This window comes from Prionailurus bengalensis, chromosome X (genome assembly GCF_016509475.1).
Source record: "Prionailurus bengalensis isolate Pbe53 chromosome X, Fcat_Pben_1.1_paternal_pri, whole genome shotgun sequence".
Classification (NCBI taxonomy): domain Eukaryota; kingdom Metazoa; phylum Chordata; class Mammalia; order Carnivora; family Felidae; genus Prionailurus; species Prionailurus bengalensis.
The window spans coordinates 17939645-17962167 of record NC_057361.1 but is presented as its reverse complement, the minus strand read 5'-3'; the positions used below and the strand labels follow the sequence as shown (position 1 = coordinate 17962167).

The window sequence follows — 22523 nt, the reverse complement described above, 5'->3', positions numbered from 1 at the left end:
AAACTTTAGAGATGGAAGAAGCCATCAGGTTCAAGTGTCCAACTAGCTTGGGAAGCCCTGACTGGTAGCTGGTTACTCAGCCTTCTCTTAAGCAATGAGTAATGGGGAACCCACTAAACTGACTAGAAGAGATATTCCATTCATGGGCAAATGCAACCATTGGAAAATTTCCACCTCATATCAATCAAAAAGCCCCCCCCCGCCCGTAGCTTCCACCTATTATGTCCTCTGAAACTTCAAAGACTATCTTAGCCCTCTTCCACATATCAGCCATTCAAATACTTGTGTAGTTTTCTAAATTGCAATGTCAAGGTCCAAGAGTGGAAAACTTACAGGAAGTCAGCTTTTGTGTCAGTACAAGGGAGAATTTTTAACTAGAACTGTTCAACATGAATTGCCCTGCCTGGGGGCAGTAGGCTCTGAGTGCCTAAAATATGCAAGCAGAGTCTCAATAATAATTTTTCAAGTGTATAAAGAGTATTTCTCTATTGGGTGGGAAAATGAATATTTAAAACTCTAAGTTCTAGGGTGAGATGGCTAATTATTATGCATATTTACATACAGCATGGCACATATTATATGCCTATGCCAGTAAAAAAAAACTCCATTAAATGAATTATTTACCTTAATATAAAGCATTTAAAATGGGTTCTACAGTATTAACCAGAGAGATACTGTTCGCTGTAGTATATACCAAAAATAAAAAGAAAACAACAACCACCCAGAAAAGGTGTTACACATTTAAAGAAGCATTCAAAGTAAAGCCTAACTTTTCACTTAATTATTCAGCAAATATATTTAGTATTTGTATAGAATTATTTTTGGAATGGTAAACATCTTTCCTACCTCCAGTGCTGGGGCAAAAATCCTTCTAATTAGGTCAATAAAAGAGTCTTAGAACCCAGGATGCTAAATCAAGAGATGGCTCCCAGCAACTCCATGTGGTGTAAGAAGACAATAGAGTACAAAGTGAGGGGTGGGACTTACTGTCAGAGTTGGCAGAGGGTTGTATTAAAGCCCCACTGATTCCAAGTTGCTCTCCTCCCTGTTCTTTTTAGAAAAGGCATGAAAAAACCCCTGTGTGTTGGCATTGTTAAAAAACAAGGAAAAAACAGCAGAGATGCTCAAGGAAAAAGATATGAAGTTTAAGTTCAGGGATAGCAAGTTGTGGGCTATTTTCTGTCACTGAGAATCCTGAAGTGAATGACTGCTTTAAAATACCCATTTTATAATGTTAGAATAGACTCTAAATTAGGCCAAGAACAACCACAACAATAATTTAAGGAAAAAAATATAGCTAAAGAAGCCATTAAACTCATGGGTGAGAAAGTTTGGAGGTCATTGAATAGATCTTAGGCATTAAGTCAATATATTCTATGAATGATTTACCAAACAAGAAAACAGCACAATAAAAATATCAGATTCAACATCACGGAAGATTAGGGATTATAAATGTGGAATTAAGTGAAAAACTGTTTAAAAAGCTAAGGTTGATATTTCCCTAAAACAGACAATAGAAGTACAACATAATTTTCTGTATTAGGCACTCTGCTAATATTAGATTTTTCCGAAAATTAAACTCCATGTTAGTTTGCTGTAAAATTAGGAAGGATCTTATCAATTATCAAATACATATTAATCTATGGTCAGTATAATACTATGCCAGTATAGTATTAGGGCCAGTATAGTATAATACTGACCATAGATTAATATTGCTTTGATGATAGTACAAATTGATTATTAGTAGCTGAGTAACCAGAATACATTTTCCCCCAACCGTAATGTTCAAGGAATGAGCCAAAGCAGAAATAGCTCTAAAAGTGATCTGTTTTATCTATTCTAACCAGTTTTATCACTTTTGCATAAGTGATAAGTACCTTAAAATGAACACAGAATATGATGTGCCATCTCTCAAAGAATCATTTTTATAATATTATTAATTGGTTACTTGGGAAAATGACTGGTACAAGATAACAATGATGCTGCATACTTTAAATTCTTTGTTCTATTCCATGTTATCAGAAAGGAATATCTTTCTTATTTCTTTAAGAGAATTTATAAATTTTTGTTGTAAGTAGACTTATGGAAGAGCTATAGAAGAAAGACTCTTAACATAGTATCTGGTATATATTAAATAAACAATAAAAAATGTCTGTCAAATACATGAATATGAATAAATGAATACATGCTGAGAACTAATTAGACTATACATTGATACAGCAAACCAAAAGTACAGTATAAAGGTTTAGTTTACATTTTAGTAAGCTACATATAGATATTGAAATGTTAGAGAATCCATGACTAAGAAAGTTAAAGGATTTGTAGCTCTGAACTTAATCCACGAGTTTAATAACTGTCATCCTTACTTTCAAGTATTCTGCAATTTCTCAGAAATTCTGTGAAATAACTCAGAAGGTTCATTTTATTGGCATACTTTGTGCTTGTAATAGAAACACATGCATATAAAATTGTCATATTACATTCCTGAGGTAAGAACCTTTTAGGAGTCCACAAGTATGAGTTTTAAATATTAAAATACTTTTTTATGACAAGGTGTCACTTTTGCACTTAAAATACATAGTAATAAGCACTGTTTTCTTATGAATGACACAATAAGAGTATTCTTCCATTAAAGGAAAAGTTTTAGAATAAAATAGATTGAGATATTAAAGCCCAACTAACATGTGCCTATGTCCTAACATAAGAAACACCAGAAGAATGCAGCTAATGAGAACACTGGAAAAAATAAGGAAGATAGTTTAGTAGAAGGGTTAACGTTTTATAACTTAAAGCCAAAAGCTACAGGTAAACTCTGACCATCAGACACAGTGGTTCTGAAGCCAATCTCTGAGTTCTACATTCTAGCTCTTAGAGGCTAGACTTGCTACGATTTTTAGCTAGCTGTCTCTCGCTTAGCTGTTTTCAGCACAGAGCTTTGGGATAAGATGACATTATTGGAAGACCTTCATAAAGAAGGGTGGGCAAAAGTCACATGGCACCAAGACATGAGGCAGGTAGGCAAGGAGCTTCTGATCAGTGAGTGTGCGGGTGTGTATAAGAGGGTGTAATTGTGCATGAACAGGCACTATCATTTCTTGCTTCTCACACTTCTCCTCCTATTGTTTTTGAAAAGGTCAACAGGTAATTGCTGAATTTTCTAGGGTGATATATGCTGGGGTTGGGGCTGGGTTCTCAGGTGGTAAGTTATCTCACAAGACTGTTGCTTATATTATAAACTATGATCATATCAAAAAAAATTCTGAGGAAAAACTGAAAACCAACTAAACCATACCTTACCTCCCTACTCACACTGAGTGACAGGAAAAAGATACATGAAGAAAACAAAGTCATATGAGAATTAATTTTTAAAACCTTAACTTTGAACAGAAATTCTGTAGAATAAGGAGAGAGGGTAGCTTTTTGCTTTCACCATTGTTTTATTTATTTATTTTTTTTTTTTAAATTTTTTTTTTCAACGTTTATTTATTTTTGGGACAGAGAGAGACAGAGCATGAACGGGGGAGGGTCAGAGAGAGAGGGAGACACAGAATCGGAAACAGGCTCCAGGCTCTGAGCAGTCAGCCCAGAGCCCGACGCGGGGCTCGAACTCACGGACCGTGAGATCGTGACCTGGCTGAAGTCGGACGCTTAACCGACTGCGCCACCCAGGCGCCCCAACCATTGTTTTATTTATTTAGCAATAAGAAAGTTATTAGTTTTCAATTAAAACAATAAAAGAAAAACATGGGGAAATTTAAAAACTTCCAAGCTATGTTTTATGGAACAATCCTGTTATGTATTAATCTACCATCTTCTAGTAGTTGGTGACCATATGAGGTAGATTTCATATGTAGAGAGGAAAAAGGGGAAGCATTGATGATCTTCAGCTTTCTCTGGCAAGGTAAAAGGAGACTGAACTTAGGACAGGTTCTCATGAAATAAAACAGAAAATTATTCTACTGAGAAACTGACAATAGGCTAATAATGACCTGAAGAAACGTGGTTTGCTTTTCTGATATGTGAAAATATTAGCAAGTAAAACAGTGGCTGAACCTAATCAAGTTTCTTGGTAAAACAAAGTGTACATCATAACTTGTCCTAACTATACTGGTGAGGGCTCGTCATCCTTTTATGTGAACTTCAACTCTTATCTGGCCACATCTTCTACTGGTGTGACTCTGTAGTATCTAGAATTCATTCTTTTGCCATTTAAATCTGGCTTCATTGCTTATTAACATTCCTGAGTTTATTTTCCTGGCCAATGCAGGGCTATTGGTTATTCATTCAAGTACAAGTTGCAATTTCAACACATTTTACAAATGAATCAGGATGAAGCTAGGCGGCTTCATCTACCAAGGGGGCCAGCCTTCTTTCCACAGACAGCAGATTTTGGTAGGAAAAACAATTGCTTAGGGGTGCTGGAAGATCTGGTTTCCAACAATGAACGGGTTATCTCTTATGTCATTTTCTCATGGCTTTCGTCTTTGAAATGCAACTAAATCAGGAAGAGTATGGTTTCAGTAGGAGAGAAGGTGACTATAAATGAGCCATACTAAAAAGAGCAGTAATTACAGTTATTTGCATCCCAGCTTTGTGATGTCCAGCATGAAGACAGTATTCTGAACATGCAGTCTTGTCCTTCTCTATAAAATACCCAAATGAATTTTACAATGGTTTTATTCATGTCTTAAGTCACATGATGGATAGAACATTAACTTTAGCTTTAACCGTTATATACTAAAATGGAAAGGCATTGGTGACAAAAGGGGTTAGCTATTATTTATTCATTCACTTATTCATTCACTCATCCAATATTGTCTAGCCTACCATGGCCATATATCATTTTAGGCACTGGGTGTACAAAACAGGAATAAAATCCCTGCTCTTCACAAACTTATATTCTGCTAGGCAGAGATGGAAAATAAATCAGTGAACAATATTTGGTATTGTACTCATAGTGATAAAGCTGTGAAGAATATAAAATGGGGTAACATAGCAGAGAAAGAATGGTGGTGGCTATGGTAGTGAAGCGGCATCTGGGTCAGACTGGGTTGTCAGGGGAGGGCTCTGAGGGGAAAATATTTGAAATGAGACCTTATTGGCAAGGTGTATAAATACATATTTCAGTAAACATATAGAAGGCTGTTGCTATATGGAATTCTCAAATGTCCAAAGTCAAAAATGAAAGGAGTAGTGAGTGAGTGATAAGAATGTAAAGTGAGGGACATTTCTATTTTAGCTCCTAGGATACAGTTAATATATTATGTTGAAATGTACAAAATTGCTGCTATTTCATCATTTTGACCTATAAAAACAGCAATTCATATGATTCAACTCAATAGCTAGAACTGAACAAAGTTAGGGCATGTAGTCAGGTAAATGTTATTTATTGAGGTTTGCCAGGATTAATTCACTATTTAAGTATTATAATTGCTCTCACTGCCCAAATCCAAATATGCATAAAACCTACATAAATTATATAGTTATAAAAAATTTATTGGAAGACCTACAGTGTGTCAGATATGGAAACTAAGTGCTTTCTGGTATTACCTCATTTGACTCTTACCTAACTTCAAGTACTGCTATCACCTGATGTAACAATGAAGACATTGAGGACCAGAGGTGTTAAATAGCTTCATCAATCATACCGCTTGCCAATGGAATACTACTTGGCAATGAGAAAGAATGAAATCTGGCCATTTGTAGCAACGTGGATGGAACTGGAGAGTGTTATGCTAAGTGAAATAAGTCAGGCAGAGAAAGACAGATACCATATGTTTTCACTCATATGTGGATCCTGAGAAACTCAACAGAAGACAGATACCATATGTTTTCACTCATATGTGGATCCTGAGAAACTCAACAGAAGACCAGGGGGGAGGGGAAGGGGAAAAAAAGTTACAGAGAGGGAAGGAGGCAAACCGTAAGGGACTCTTAAATAGTGAGTACAAACTGAGGGTTGATGGGGGTTGGGGGGGAGGGGAAAGTGGGTGATGGGCATTGAGGAGGGCACCTGTTGGGATGAGCACTGGGTGTTGTATGGAAACCAATTTGACAAAAAATTTCATATTAAAAAAAAAAGAAAAAAAAAGAAAAGAAGCAAAAAAAAAATCATGTCACTTGCAAGTGGTAGAGTCACAAAGCAAGGATTTAAACTGAGGAGGAATATCTCCAGAGAATATATTCTAAGTTCCGATCACTTAGTGTTTAGAGGAAAATATGCTTATTCATTTCAAATGACAATAATTATTATATCTAACTTGCTATATTTTCAGGGCTACATAATATTTATTTTATTATTTTTTTAATGTTTATTTATTTTGAGAGAGAGAGAGAGAGAGCAAGTGAGCATGAGAGAGTGAACATGAGTGGAAGAGGGGCAGAGAGAGAGGAAGAGAAGAATCCCAGGGAGGTTCTTCACTGTCAGCACAGAGCCCGATGCAGGGGCTTGATCTCATGAACTGAGAGATCATGACCTGAGCTGAAATCAGGAGTCAGACACTTACAGGGCACCTGGGTGGTTCAGTCAGTTAAGCGTGTGACTTCGGTTTGGGTCATGATCTCACAGTTTGTGAGTTTGAGCCCAGCGTCGGGCTCTGTGCTGACAGCTCAGAGCCTGGAGCCTGTTTCGGATTCTGTGTTTCCCTCTCTCTCTGCCTCTCACCTGCTCATGCTCTCTTTCTCTCAAAAATAAATAAACATTAAAAAATTTAAAAAAAGAGATGCTTAACCTACTGAGTCACCCAGGCACCGCAAGGGTTACATAGTATTTATCCCCTTTTATAGATCTAACATTTCGTTAGTGCCAAGACTTAAATGATGTGATGTGATATGGGGTATATGTTTGCATATATACATATATATTAAAAGAGTGCCACACTGCTTGAACAAATATATTTGAGGATATAACATACATAATAGTGGACAGGCTCATGTGGATAGTAACGATAAGCAGTTTGGTACAGTTTTTTCTTTATGATCTTAAATCAAGGTTAGTCTCAACTATTCATAATCATTTCACTTGCTACTTGGGCATATGATGAAACCTTGGACAATGAAATATGGAGCTAAGTCTGCTGGAAGGATCTAGGAAAGGCTTTCCTTGTTCTTACAGAAAAAGGACTACAGGTAGGGTTCTTTAGATATTGGTCTTTGGCTCTCTGGATGCTGTCTTATAAGAAGAGATGATTAGAGCTATTGGCATTACAGAAAAGTTAAGTGACAGTCTTACATTGCAGAGCCACAAAATTCACTCTGGAACAACCCCACCTCTGAACATCCTGTAAGTTAAGGTAATAATTTTTCCTCATCATCTAAGCCAAAACTGAGGGAGGTATGATTACAAATCCAACCTATAATCAGTATCAGCATTATAGCTAGACCCTACTTTCTATCTAGTCTTTAGGGTTTTATGTCTCTGTAATAGTATTTCTTCAAAATCAGAAAATATGGTATTAAGAGAACATTTGTTTACTACTTTCTAGAATTTTTTGTGTTCTCTATATATACTTGTTACATAACCAGCCAAGAATAATGCCCTTAAACTTCACAAAAGTGACAAAGTTAAGGTTCTCTGCTATTTTTTCTGACTTTAATGCATATTTTTTATTCACATTGCTTATATATCTTTTACATCTGTTCTTTTAGGCCTGAACTATAATTTAGGATAATATTGATGATTATGCCCTTCTAAATTCTTTGTGCATAATTTATCTTGACAATCAATAAAATAGTAAAAAGTGCTGTAACACTTTTCTTTATTTTCAACTTGTTCCTTTTTATCCTTTAACACAACTTCATATTCTAGGAATATTTTCGCCTTGCCCACATACTTTGTACCTGAATGTTCTTAAAAAAATAAAAGTCATAGCTTTTAGAAACTCTTCAGGAAATTACTCTAGGACCCTTAAAATGATTGAAGAGGATTAATCTATATTCTTCTACACTATATTGGCAGTCATTATCTATCCTCTCTGCCTAGATAATTTAAGATATTAGGCCACTGAGCTGCAGACTTTGCACAACTCTTAACTTACCAATGCTATGCAAAGGAGGTTAGATTTAAAAAAATAACTTTAAAAACCATTTCTCAGCAAATCTCATTTTGAGAGCATCAGTAAGTATCTTGGCCAGATAACCTGATGGGCAATGTAGCTACAAGGTTTTATCCACCCTCCACCTCCACCCCCACAAACCCCATCCCCCACAGCTGTAGGTTTTGCTATACATTCCTAAGACCAAGCTAATACATGTGTAAATTAAGGGAGAATACTGGTAAGTTATCTCTAAGACAATGAAAAAGAGCACATTATAACTTCATTGAGTACATGGAGGCACCAAGAATGTATAGCTAGTAAAGAGTATTCTTACAACTGCCAAGAGGGACATCAGCAGGATTAAAAGATAAAGCTTTTGAAAACCTCATCTAAACTGCCTAGTATGGCAAAGAAAAGAGATCTATCCCAAGTAGACTTCAAGCTGTATTAACCAAAACAGTATTTTAGTGTTACAGCAGTTGATTTCAGAATGAAGTATATCTTTATATTTTGTCCCACACTTTAATGATTTATACTCCTTGGAAGTTGCACAGGCTGACATAATTTATAATTTAATATAACTGAGGTATTATAAGGCCCACATCTCAGTAAGCTTCGAAACTGCTAATTGGGATAATAGGAAATTACTTGTCTTCTCCCAAATGCCAGTGAAGTAGGTCAGGATAATTAATATGTAAGCTGGCTTTTAAGTCAAAGGAAAACAAGACAGGTCTCATGTGTGTACTTTTAATACCATCCATTTTACACCAAAATGAGTTCTGCCTGTGAAAAATCATAGTATGATTCAGTTAAATACATGAATTTCAAAATAAGAGAAAAAGTAGTCCAACCATGAGAAGACACAGATTGAAGACTTCTCTAAAGAAGGCTACATTTATACCTCATAAGCAGGGAAATTGAAAAAAAAAACACATCTAGATCACCGATTTAGGTACATTTTGTTTTTTAGATTGCTTTGTAAACTTGTAAGCACTGTATAATATAGATCACATTATATAAAGTTAAGGTAAACATAAATGATAAGACAGGGGTTTGGGTGATGACATAATTCTTCATCCTTAAAGCAGAAGATAGGCTATATTTTCACATTTTCTTCCATTACTCCTTCTGCCCACTTGCCTGATACTTTCTAGCTTTAATTTCTTGGTAAGCTGAGAAAAAATGTGTGTATCTAGAGACACAAAACTTATGTCCTCTGCAGGTCTGTGCTGGATAAGTGCAAATTCACTATAGTAGGTCAAAGCAAACGCTGGCCTCGAGCATGACAGTTAGTAATACATCCCTGCTTGACTCTAACAAGCACAGGTGCCTGCCAACCTGTGGGCAGCATAGTGAATGCTCTGCGCTGGAAGGCATGTCCTAAGCCTGAGACTGGTGGGATGGCCACAGCTTCTTTTGTGTATATAATTTTTGCTCTGTTGACATAATACCCAGCAGCTTGATTTGAATAATAAGCCTGGAATACTAGGTCCTAATGGCCAACCCAGGGCAGCCATGAACACGACACCCCTTAACTAGACCTTAAAGATTCTTTTGAAAACATGGATTTTAAAGCTGGTGTTTCTCAAGTGAAGTGTTTATCAAATCGTACACTCCTAAATATTAAAAACAGTAATGCAGAAAAACCATCATTAGGAAGGCAGACAGACATTCTATTAAATACAAAGCATCTTCTAGTAGACAACCATGAAACACATGTTCTGCTGAGAATGGTTTGATGAACATTGACACATCAAGCGAAAGATCTGGGGAAAAATGCCCAGAAAGAAATGGGGCCCTGAATTATAGTGCATGGCCACATTTAGTGAAGCAGATCTGACTGAAATAGCATGAAATGCCCCAAAATATTGAACTGTGAAGACAAAATGTGCAATATTAGATTTATAGACACACTTGCTAAGACTGTTCTGCCTTATCACAGTTATTCCACAAAAAAAGAGACACTGAAAGAGATGGAAAGTACCGAAAAATTGCCCACTTGACTCATTTGGGAACCTGAAGGAAAACCTCACCAATTTAGTAGTGCATGTACAAGGTAAAAATAAATTCAATCAAGAAAACAGCAAAGAGACACTAGAAGAACAAACTCGAAAGCCATCTAACTATAGATGCTCTGTGGGCCCGGGTTTTCCTTTCAGGCCCTAGGATGCGCCTTCTCCTTTCCAGGACTCCCTCCTGCGATGGCCAGAGGGAACTGGGAAGTAACTGGCTTAAGCGAAAAAGATATCATCGATGACTTCTACCTGTGGCCATGATGATATGTTTTCTGAACAGAATTCTCTATTTCAGAGGGCTGTGCAAATTTCAACACAATTTATCTTAAAATGGCAGAGTTAAAGTATTTTCCCCAATATGTTTGTAGAATACTGAACAAACTTCACATACTTAGTTACAGCAGTTGTGCAGCACATAGATGACAGTCAAAATGAAGTTTCTAACTCATCTTTAGTTAAATTTTAGAAAACAGTATCCTGATTTTGGTAATCATCATAACACTAAAAAATGTATCATGCTTGCCAGAAGTCCTACAGAGACCTCACATGGCTCCTAGATATTTCTTCACCAGTCTCTTCCATAATCTCTGATAAATGTGAATGTTGGGAGGGCTTGGCAGGTAGTAGATGGTAATTACCTTTTCCTGCACCAACAGTATACCTTTTGTAATGCTCCTTATGGAGATTATGGCCAACATACACTTCACATGGAAACTGCTTTAACATATGATTTTTATTACCAGCAACTCATATTTTCATGGTATAAGATAGAATTCTCCTTAAATAAGGCAATGAAGACCATAAAAGAAATTCTACTGTATTTTCTTGCTAATAATCTCCAAAGTGACTCTCATTTTAAATGAGCCAAGTTTAACATGGGCATGAGGATACTGATCTGCTGGCCCTCTGTGAGCTTTGAACTGTTTTTCCAATTGTGAAGAAGAACTTGCAGTAATATATCCCATAATCAAAGTCTCGTATACTTACAAAATGGGTGGATGGCTATAGTCTGCTTATATCCTTTAAAAAGGGAAGTCTAATGCCCTGGTGGGAACAAATCAGAAACTGTGGTTTCATCAACACTAGCTTGGGTCAGCTGCACTAACTGGCCCAAACTTCATTTTGAATAAAGACATGCAAACAGTTTTATACTACTTCTTTAATACTGTACTTCTTTATTGGGGGGGGGGAGGGAATTTTTACATTTAGGACTTACAGCCAAACCTAGATTTTCTTTCTAAGTAAGGTAACTGAGTTCTAGCCTTTCCCTTAAACTAGCCTGGGTTTCTGGACTGGTGTATCACATTAATTATAAACAGATGCTTGGTAAGGCATGTTGGATAAAGAACTTGAGAATTAGTAAACATATTCTTAATGCCAAAAAGTCAGAGGATTATTTAATTGACTTTGTCTCTCTTCAAAGTTGATTCACATAAATTGAGTTTTGTAATTAACATATATACCAAGAAAATAAATAAATGCTTTTGGCAAACTGGTTTCTAGAAACAATTTTGGCCATTTGGAGTTGACAGAAATGCTATTTGAAATTTCTTCTTGGAAAACTCCTTTGAATTTTTCCTTTAAATCTTTTAATAGTGAAAAGGGAAGTTGTATATGTATGTGTGCGTATGTATGTGTTTCTGTGTTCACTTACGTATTCAACCAAGGTTCTGCTAACACTGTGCTTGAAGCATTTAGTTTCTTAACCCAAACTCAGGGGGCAATGACTGTGGACCAAAGGGATGATATATACAAGGGAGAAGAAAGTGGATAAGAGGTAGGAGAAAAAGAAATGACTATCATTAACCTTACAAGGAAAATGGGTAACTGGGGAAAAGCATTTGCTCTAGCTTTGGGTGTCCGGGGATATAGGCTTCATTATCCACCTTTCTCCCCGCCATGTTAATCAATTTCTGAAAGTAAAACAGCAAAGGATACCTAACGTCCTGTGCAGCAAGACTATTATTTTAAGAAAAAAGGGAAACAAAATTCTATTTTCTTAAAATAAGAAGTTTGAAAAGGTTAGGACTCTGTGTACACAGGCTAAGGATCTCCAACATACTTACTTTTGTCTCCTATGTTTTCCCCTGCTGCCTCCCCTTCCTCCTCCTCCTCCTCCTCCTCCTCCTCTTCCTCCACCTCTGTGGGCTGCACGTCATCCTGCGGGTCACAGGCACTAACGGGTGCGTTCAGACAGCAGTGGTTGAACCCGCTATCTCGAGGCAGAGTAAAACTTCGAGGTTTGCCCCCATTTCCATTTAACACTTGCATCCTCTCACTCTCAGCCAAGGGGTACGGCCCATAGTGATCCTGTAGGTGGCACTTCTGAGTTGGAAGGGTGGACTGCCGCCTGTGCTCTGGGGAGATGGCCGTGGAGTCAGAGAAGACAGAATCCTCCAGGGGCAGAGTCTGAAGATAGTGTAATCCTGAGCTTGTCAGGGGCGTCTCGATTAAATCCTGCCAGGAGCGGCGCTGACTGGCTGTCTTGCGAATGGGGGACACAGCACTGCTCCCAGTCACTTCCTGGCGAAACTCTTCATGGGAGGACTGTGACTGAGAGGTCTCTGTGGAAGAGAGCCGGCTGTGTTTTGCTTCCACGTAAGGACTGGCACAACTCATCTGTGGAAAGGAGCCTCTGATCAGTCTCTACAGAAAATAACAGACTACTTCTGTTACCAAGGAACACATTAGATTTCTAACAGTTAACATTTACCAGTCAAGTTAATGACTAGTCAAGTTTACAGACATCTCAAAGTTAGGCTCAGCTGATATTTTAAGAGACTGAGATGTGGGGTGTTGAAATTCTCCTATACCAGACTCTCATGAAAAGTCTGACATATTAACATGCAAAGTTGCACAACAGTGAAGCATAAGAAAATTTGAGTGCTTATGTAAGAAATATTCAGCAACTAAGAAAAATCTGAAGTTTAAAAAATCTCTAGGAATTTAAAACCCTGAATAATTGCTGCCAAATTCATATTTCTGGATTTTGTGGAGTTTGGGGGTGAGAGCAAGGAGAGAGGCTTTTGGATGTGAAAAGAAGGTGCCTATAATCGGACAGAACCCCTCCCCTTCTTCATAGGTGAATGAATCCTCCTATGGGCCCCAATGAAAGGTGTTCTTGTGGTCCTTTCAATTTGTGGCACTTTGTAGAGTTAAACATACAGGCAAGGTGAGATTATACTCTGATGGGGATGAGCATCTGCCTTGGGCATGGGCACCTCAGGGTACATAAACACAAAAGAAAAATGGAATATTTCTATTCTTGGAATTTAAAGTTTGGGAGTATATATTACAGTACAAAGTACAACCAAGAAAATGGACTGGCATCAAGTGAATGCTGTAAAAGACTTGCAGGTGCTCCTACTGGGGACAAGGCTTACTCTAGCTCTCGGGGCTAACAGATCAGTTCTGGCTCCTTTCTGGCAGGAGGAGTTGAATTTGTCAAATGTGATCAAGGCAAATGGGGCTCAGGTGGTGGCCAGGACAAGCCTGGCTGAGGCAAAAGCACACGCTGCCCCTCTGGGTAAAGGAGAAGTTAAATGGCATCTTCTGGGGGCAGTTTATCTTCCCACATGTTAATAACAATGTAAATAGCTTCCTTCTTGAAATTCACAAGTTGCTATGATTAAAGAGCTGTTCCCTGAAGCTGCAGTTTCCCTTTCTTCCTCTTTTATAAATATTTAAAAGGAATTATTCAGGCCCTAATGTTTTAGTCAAAGAGGGAAAATATGATATAAACTGTATCTTGTCACTGACTTCATGATTTCATTTCTATAGCTCATCCTTGCATTCTGTTACACTCAGCATTTATTAAAGAAATGTGCATACATATTAGGAACAATTCTTAGCTAAGAGACATTGACATCAAACACTGTTATTAAAAATGTGGCTTCCCTTTTAGTTATTAGTCAAAAGGACCCATTCATTTATTTCAGAAATATTTATTTATGCATTTCAGAAATATTTATTAAGCACTTAATAAATAAGTGCCAGTGCTGTGCTAAGCCATGGGGATGTGTAGATGAATACAGCAGGCCCACAGTCTAGTCTAGTGAGCTGTTTGTAGTCTCAGATATTCTGATTTAATGTCTGGATAAGGTCTGAACATCTGCATTTCTAAAATGTTACAGAAGTGATTCTTATGCACAGCCAAGGTTGAGAAATGGCCTAGAATTTTATCAACATCTTGTGTAGCGTCTTATTTAAAATCCTCTAGAGTAATATGGAGGTGTAATTAGGTTGAGTGCTGTTGGCACCTAAATTCAGCTTCCATTTCCTATGTGGAAGACTCAGTCCCAAGATAGCCAGAATTAAGTCTTATGACGCTGTAACCATGCAATGTATTGTCAAAACTGGGAGACTACTGAGATGCTGTTAGTAGTTCTGATGGGCCACGGGCATAAAGTGGGATAGTCTCAAGCAAACTAGGGCAGTTGTTTACCCCATTAAAAGATTATAAACTACAGGCTATACACAGAATCATTTACACAGGTTTAAGAAGTCTGGAGCACCATATAAACACATACATTAAACCAGACCCCATGACTATCTGAAGAGCTATCTGTCAAAATATGTTTAATATAGATATAATATTAATTTTTATGAGTCATTTCTGAAGGATATAGGAATGAACTTTATTAGTGTGGGATACATAAAGCCCATTTATATATCTTTTTCTAAGAAAACTTATTTTTGTTGCTGATATTTCCAGGAAGGCTACTCTGACACAAACAGGATTTTTTAAAATAAAACTGGGCAGATATTATGCCTGGAATCTGTGGTGACTGTTTCTCCTGATTAAATAGTCTTTGCATACTAAATTTTTTCCCCTTATTGTTTTTAGACTCCTTATGTTCTTTCCTCTTAGGGAACCTGAGGTCTGACGTGCAATTCACTACATGGGGATATTTTGGGTCAAAGAATCTGATGCTAAATAATGTCCATTCCTGTTGGCAACTTACAGAGGGAGGTCGTGGGTATGTGTCGTAAGGGGGCGGAGGGCTGTCCTGTTTGGGTGTTGATGGAGTATCTGCTTCTTCCTTGTCACTCTCACTCCAGTAATCTGTAAATTCACACACACAGATACAACATTCTATTAAATATTTCTAGCCATATTTTCATTCTATTAAATATTTCTAGCCATATTTTCTTTTTTTAAAAAAAATTTTTTTTTCAACGTTTATTTATTTTTGGGACAGAGAGAGACAGAGCATGAACGGGGGGGGGGGGGGCAGAGGCAGAGGGAGACACAGAATCGGAAACAGGCTCCAGGCTCCAAGCCATCAGCCCAGAGCCTGACGCGGGGCTCGAACTCACGGACCGCGAGATCGTGACCTGGCTGAAGTCGGACGCTTAACCGACTGCACCACCCAGGTGCCCCTCTAGCCATATTTTCAAGAACACACACTACCAGCTAACACAAAGACATTTAAATTCCACTCCTATACCCTGCTCCACAGCACCCACTACTCCAGGCCCACAAACTTTTATTTTCAGCTGGGTGTTCAAGAAGAAGGAAGAGTGCAATCACTTAATTCCAATAAAGCATGCAATTATACATAGCTATAATTTTAAGGAGTTAAGAAAAAGACACTGCAGAAGTCAAATCAGGTTTAGGGTGCTTTAGATTCCAGGCCAAGTTATTCTGATGCTTGAATTAGTGAATAATAACACATGATGCCTCTTAAAGGTGTATCATTTTACCCTAAAGATGAACACTCAAAGAAAAGCAATATATATACAACTGTAGATCTCTACAGATATAAACAGCTCCAAAAATAATGTTCTCAATTCTCTTTTCTGGCTCCAATTCACTGGTTATCTAACAATCACTGTTTCCAGAGTCATGCTGACATGACTCTCTATAACACGATACTCCCACCTCTACTTGGAAACACATGGCAAACCTTGATTCTTGCCAAATGCAAAAGGGCAAATTTGCTGATGTGGGCTGCAAGTTCCAAACTTCTAGAACTACTTAAAAGGGTAGAAAATGTAAGCCGCTAGACTTGGCAGAGCTCAGGCAAGAGGGAAAGGAAAAAATTTTGAGACATAAATTAGTTGAGTAAGTAAAATACAGCACAAAGACCAATAATCAGAACCCGTTCCACTAATAACGCAACCATTCTTAGGTTAATTCCTTATAAGATTTACGAGGAAAAACCTGTAAGTATTACCCATTTTTATTCTTAAAAAATCTAAATCAAAAGAATCATCATTAGGCTTAACTGATAATCAGATTTAGGTGAAAAAACTATGGCACATACTTTTACAGGAACCTCTTTCCACCCAGGAATCTTTTACTGTAGTATTTATATATATTTTCCTTGTGGTGTTTATGAATATTTATTGAGTACTTACTATATGCTGCACATACTTTTATAGGAACCTCTCTCCACCCAGGAATTATATATATTCTTATATATAAAAATTATATAATATTTATATATATTTTCCTTGTGGTGTTTATGAATAAGTATAGCTAATATTTATTGAGTACTTACTATATGCTGAATAGAAAGTAGTAGAGCTGGGATTTGAGCTAAGAAATAGCCTTGCCCTAAACCTTGGAGGGCTATCACTGGGACTCTTGAATGACACACTGGGAGAGTTTAATTTGACATATATTCATGATGCTTTGAGCCCTCCTCCTCCTGCTGTTCTGTAACCCTGGCTATCATGAAAAGAAATTCTTTAGCAGTGGAGATTATTACATTCAGGCCTCAAAATACAAAAACTTTGAAAATGCTATTCCTATTTTAATTATTCCCTTTGACTAAAACGTAAGCAGAAACTACTTAATCTAAATTTGTGTCTGGTATTTATAATGGATCATGCTGGTGACAGCTAGTATACTAAGCTTCCTCTCAAATATGAATTGATATAGTTGCCCAGCGATGTACACAACAAACAATGGTGGGAAAAGCATGAACTATATACCTGGGCAGATGGAGGTTCAATTCTTGGTTGTACCACTTACCATCTCTGTGCTCTTGTGATGGTTACTAAACCAGAGTCTGTTTTGTCATCTGTAAAAGGGGGCTAATAATAACTGACTTTCAGAGTCGTGTATATGTGTGTGTGTGGGTGGGTACTAAATAAGGTAATACATATTCAAGTGCTTTGCACCTTGAAAGCACTCGATATTAGGACCCCTGATTTTATTTGGTGGATTTATAGGTAGCATTCTAGGACAGTCTGACCCAGATCACAGAGGAGGTAAATGCCTTGTGTTTATCTTCTTGGACATCAGCTTTTTTTTTTTTTTCTCGTAGCAAGTTCCAGCAATGAAAAGTGAATTCTGTAGCTCTGGGATCTGGGTTAGGCAGTTTTGTGGGAGTTTGAAATACTATAAGGAAGTCATTGCTGGAGGTGAATGGAATAAGCACCACCCCATCCCAACCCTAAGCAGTGGTTTGCCAATATCACTTTGCTCTTACCTTTCCCACTATTTCCTGTGTTGAATTTCTCCTTGACCTCTGTACTGATACCTTGGGGGTCTCAAGGAATTAGAACCTCAAGGGGCCCTGAACAGCATGCTGAGAAGGAGATGGTCACCATTTTATCAAGATCTCTATAGCTATCACTACAAGTGACAGATGTGGGAGATTCTCTCTGCTTTCCCACCTCAGCTAAATTAGGGAGAATTCTAGTCCACTACTTAATGTAATTTTTGGTTTACTAAAAAGCACCATCAATCTATAGCTTATTTGGGTTGCCGAATAAAAGACTGAAATTCCCCTTTGTAAATTAACTTCATTTCTCACAGTAAGTTGTAGGTCTTTGAGAGAGCAGTGACAGAGAAGAACCTACATAGAAAACTCAGTCAGTCTTCTTTTGGGGTTGTGTGGAAAATTACAAGCACATTGTTTGCTCAAGAGGCTGAAATGAGTTTGATTTTCATTCTATGAGCAAATTAATTTCTTTTTCTTAGCTTTCCATTTAGCAAAAATAAATGGATACTTTTAATGTCTTGCAGTGATATTCAATATTATATGTAACTAATCATGAATAAATAGTGCCATCAGTAGAACAGGAAGATTTCCACTTTATTCTCAGGTTGATACAAAAGGATAATTTGAGAAACTTAACAGAAGACCATGCGGGAGGGGAAGAAAAAAAGAGGTTAGAGAGGGAGGGAGCCAAAACATAAGAGACTCTTAAAAACTGAGAACAAACTGAGGGTTGATGGGGGGTGAGAGGGAGGGGAGGGTGGGTGATGGGTATTGAGCAGGGCACCTCTTGGGATGAGCAGTGGGTGTTGTATGGAAACCAATTTGACAATAAATTTCATACTAAAAACAAAAGGATAATTTGAGAAAAATGACTTTTTCATCTAGAACTACCAAAAAATACAATATATTTCATTCATTTTTATGTGATTAAAGCTTTAGGAAGACATTGTGTGACTGAAAATAATGTGTCATGAATGTCTGACTTGCACGTGGAAAAATATAGAAAAATTATTAATAGGCAATTAGCCAAATTTTGATCTTCATGTAATTTAGTGTAACCCTGTTTTCTCTAAGTACAACAACAAATAATGAAAGAGAAGCCCACATCCTTTACACTTCTGGAGCTAAAGATACTAATTCATTAAACTTTTATTTAAATCAATGAAAAAGTCACTTTGAAGCTGCAATGGATATTTAAATAAAAAGTGTTTTGGAGTTACTCCTTTGCATGTTTGTGAAATATTCCCAACCCTCAACCACCTATATTTTGTATGAAGCTTAACTTCAGTACTGAGAACAGTACTCGGAAGATGTCAAATAATTCTACAGAAGTGTGGAGTAGACACATGCATACAGTTGTTTTCTATATAGAATACCATGAGACCTAATGCAGAAGGTAGGAAGTCTATTACGTTTCTGACCTATGTTAGAGTGCCTGAGAAATATACACTCTATGTGGAAAACCAAATTATTTCAGATATTCTGGTTGCATTGTGCTAGCAAGGGAGACGTGACTTGTTAACTATTATAAGCTTCTGCCAGTGATGGTCTACTACTGCAGAAGGTACTAAAATATGCACTCACATGCCAGACCAGTGCATCATGAATCCATGCATTGAATACTTATTGGAACCTGTATGTACGGTATAACTTACCAGTTCCTTAATCCATAATGATATATGGCTATATAATACCACATACAAAGAAAATTAACTAAAATAAAGACCATGCTAAACTTCAAAATAAGAAAGTTAAGCTTGAGAATTCAAGATTCCTTCTTTATGCAAACCAAGTTTTTCAAAGATTCATTTCCTATCAGTATACTGTCTATACTTTTAATTTTTGCATCTTAAAAAAATCAGAAACAAACCTATATGCACCTATAAAATACAGTTTTTTTATGCCTTTAAAAAATGTGAGAAGGAAGGCTAACAGATTTTTTAGTAGTCTTAACACAATTTTAGGCCTATAAATTAAGTTGAAGTATGAAAAGTTTAAATAAACTTAAGTAAACTTTTAACAATGAACAAATGTGGCTTAATAACTGGCCTGACACCCCATAGTCCTGGCTGGGATTCACCTGTGCACCCTGATTTGATGGAGATTGTTTCCTCATTATTTGTGGAAGTATCCATGCTGCTTCCACTCCCAGGAATGTTTTGTCACTTTCCATTTTTTAGACATTTATTATTATTTTTGAAACACAGAAAGAGAGTACGAGCAGGGGAGGGGCAGAGAGAGGACACGCAGAATCCAAAGCAGGCTCCAGGCTCTGTTGACAGCAGAGTTCATGGTTTGATGCAGAGCTTGAACCATGAATTGCGAGATCATGACCTGAGACGAAGTCAGATGCTTAACCAACTGAGCCACCCAGGCGCCCCTTTTTGTTACTTCCTATCTACTTCATTCTCATCCTGTGAGAATAGGTTCAAATAATGGAGTCAACATAAAGCCTTTCCCACTCCCTTCCTGGAAGCAATCTCTCCAGCTTAATTTCCACAGAACTTGATTTGTACTTTCTTACATTTCATTTTCTTTATTATATTAAGAGGATCTTTTCTACTAGAATTCAGTGTAATTTCAGGCAGGATGGGCGCCTATTTCACCTTAAGTCAATCAGCGTGCTAGTTGAAGGCCTTACACAGAAACACTTCATACTTAATAAAATATCTTCTCTTTCTCTCTACTGCTGACTTTACATCAGCCTCACTGATCAACTTCTCTAGCAAGTTATTTCCTCATTAATTCTGCCTCTTTACCAGTTTTTTAAAAAAATTTTGCATCCACTTAGCAAATTTTTAAAAAATCAGTTTCACATTGTGCAACCATTAGTACTGATTGACTTTATGTTGTTCTTTAATTTTTTTTCTGCTGCTCTTCAATTTTTCTTAAGCAATTTCAAGTGTGTATCTTTTTTTAAATGTTTACCCATTTATTTTCAGAGAGCATGTGTGCACAAGAGCGCTTGAATGGGGAGGAGCAGAGAGGGAGAGGGACAATCCCAAGCAGGCTCTGAACTGTCAGCACAGAGCCGGATGCCAGGTGAGAACCCACGAACACGAGAACATGACTTAAGCCGAAATCAAGAGTTGGAGGCTCAACCGACTGAGGCACCCAGGTGCCCCTCAAGTGTGTATCTTTGATATCCTCAACAAGATGATATATTCCTATTGGCAGGAACCATGTTTTGCTATTTCTTTGAACTCTTCCTGCCCTAAGTCCTCACCCTTCACTGCCTTACTCATCCCCATTCCCTCACCCATGGCTCTAAACCAGGGGTTGGTAAACTGTGGCCTGCAGGCCAAATGAGGCTCTCTGCCTATTTTTATATGGTCTGTAGATCAAGAACAGTTTTTACATTTTTAAATGGTAAAAAAATCAAAGGAAGAATAATTTTTTGAAATGTAAAAAATGATATGAAATTTCATTTCACTGTCCATAACTAAAGCTTTATTATAGCCCAGTCAGAATCCTCATGTGTGTACAGCTGCTTTCATACTATAACAGCAGAGTTGAGTAGTTTAGACAGAAATCTTATGGGCCTGCAAAGCCTAAAATATTAACTATTTGGCTTTTCACAGAAAGTTTCCCAACCCCTGCCCTAAACATTTGCTGACAGATTGGTTTTGGGATCTGGATATCTACTTTAGATATCTCTAACCTTCAGCTTTTAGATGTTTAGAAAAGTTTTGGCTGAGGTTTTACTTTGAGAGGGAACACAAGGTTTTTAGAATTTCCACATAAACAAATAGTCTATGCCCACTGGAGACACAACTAGAAATAAGTTTGTGTATATATATATATATATATATATATATATATATATATATATATATCAATCTGTAGAATTCTTTTAGCTTTAGGAAGCCTCAAAAGATTTCCAAAAACTGTTGATGCTTCCAAGGGATATACAATAAACACTTTTTGGAAATGTAAAGCAACTTCAGAATGGTGACCACAGCTTTCATTAAAATTTAAATCTGTATAATGACATTGTGTTTTGTATATCTGAGGTCAATACTGAGGCAAGATCCATAAGATCACAGAATTACAGAGTAACAGAACTGAAGAACATAACCAATTGAGATAATTTATGGAAGGAGGAATCATCCATCTGAGCTCTTTGCATAAAGTCCACTTAAATGTCTATGACACCACTAAACAGAAAAAAAAACCTCACCAACAAGGACCTGGACTCTAGTCGATATTTAGGACCAATTACAGATTTTTAAATTTGTAAGATTTTTGTCCTCCATTGGAAACAGACTGAGAGAGACAGCAACAAACTCCACATCAGCTGCTCCAAAAATTTTAGAATTTATTCCCCCTCTGTTTAATTTACTAAACCTCACCTTTAAGATGGTATGGTTTGGATTCAAAGTGCAAAAAAGAAAAATAACTACAGCCTGATATATGCATTTTCACAACTGATAGTAGTGAATCACTGTATAGGATAACAGCAGAACAAAACAAAACAAAAACCCCAGAACTGTAAAAAAAAAAATTCCTTTACCTTGTTCTTGCTTAATCCTCTCTCTTTCTGCATATCCTGCAGTCAGCATGTTGATTCTGTTAAGCCACCTGAAAAAACAACTATTAAAATCAGTAACACTGCAATTGAATTTCGTATATTTTACTTTTAAAAAATATTTATTTTAAGGGTAAAGAAGATGTGGTATATATACAATGGAATATTATTTGGCTATAAAAAAGAATGAAATCTTGCTATGTGCAACGGCATGGATGGAACTAAAGTATATTATGCTAAATGAAGTAAGTTAGTCAGAGAAAGACAAATACCATATAATTTCACTCCTATGTGGAATTGAAGAAACAAAAGGAATGAAGTGGGTAAAAAGAGAGACAAACCAAGGAACAGACTCTTAACTGTAGAGAACAAACTGATGGTTACCAAAGGGGAGGTGAGTGGGAGGATGGGTAAAATAGGTAATAGGGATTAAGGAGGGCACTTGTTGTGACGATTCCTGAGTAATGTGCCGAATTGTTGAATGACT

At 37.1% G+C, this 22523-nt stretch overlaps 1 protein-coding gene across 4 annotated transcripts in view; it reads right to left on the bottom strand.

The window, feature by feature from the left end:
* CNKSR2 (connector enhancer of kinase suppressor of Ras 2) overlaps positions 1-22523 on the bottom strand; it is a 301363-nt gene that overhangs the window by 32270 nt on the left and 246570 nt on the right. For all 4 annotated transcript variants that reach the window (XM_043570940.1, XM_043570941.1, XM_043570943.1 and 1 more), the window contains 3 exons: positions 22022-22089; positions 15016-15116; positions 12118-12670 (listed from right to left, as the gene is read on the bottom strand). In XM_043570940.1, coding sequence (XP_043426875.1) covers positions 12118-12670; positions 15016-15116; positions 22022-22089 — 722 coding nt within the window. The remainder of the gene's footprint in view (positions 1-12117; positions 12671-15015; positions 15117-22021; positions 22090-22523) is intronic.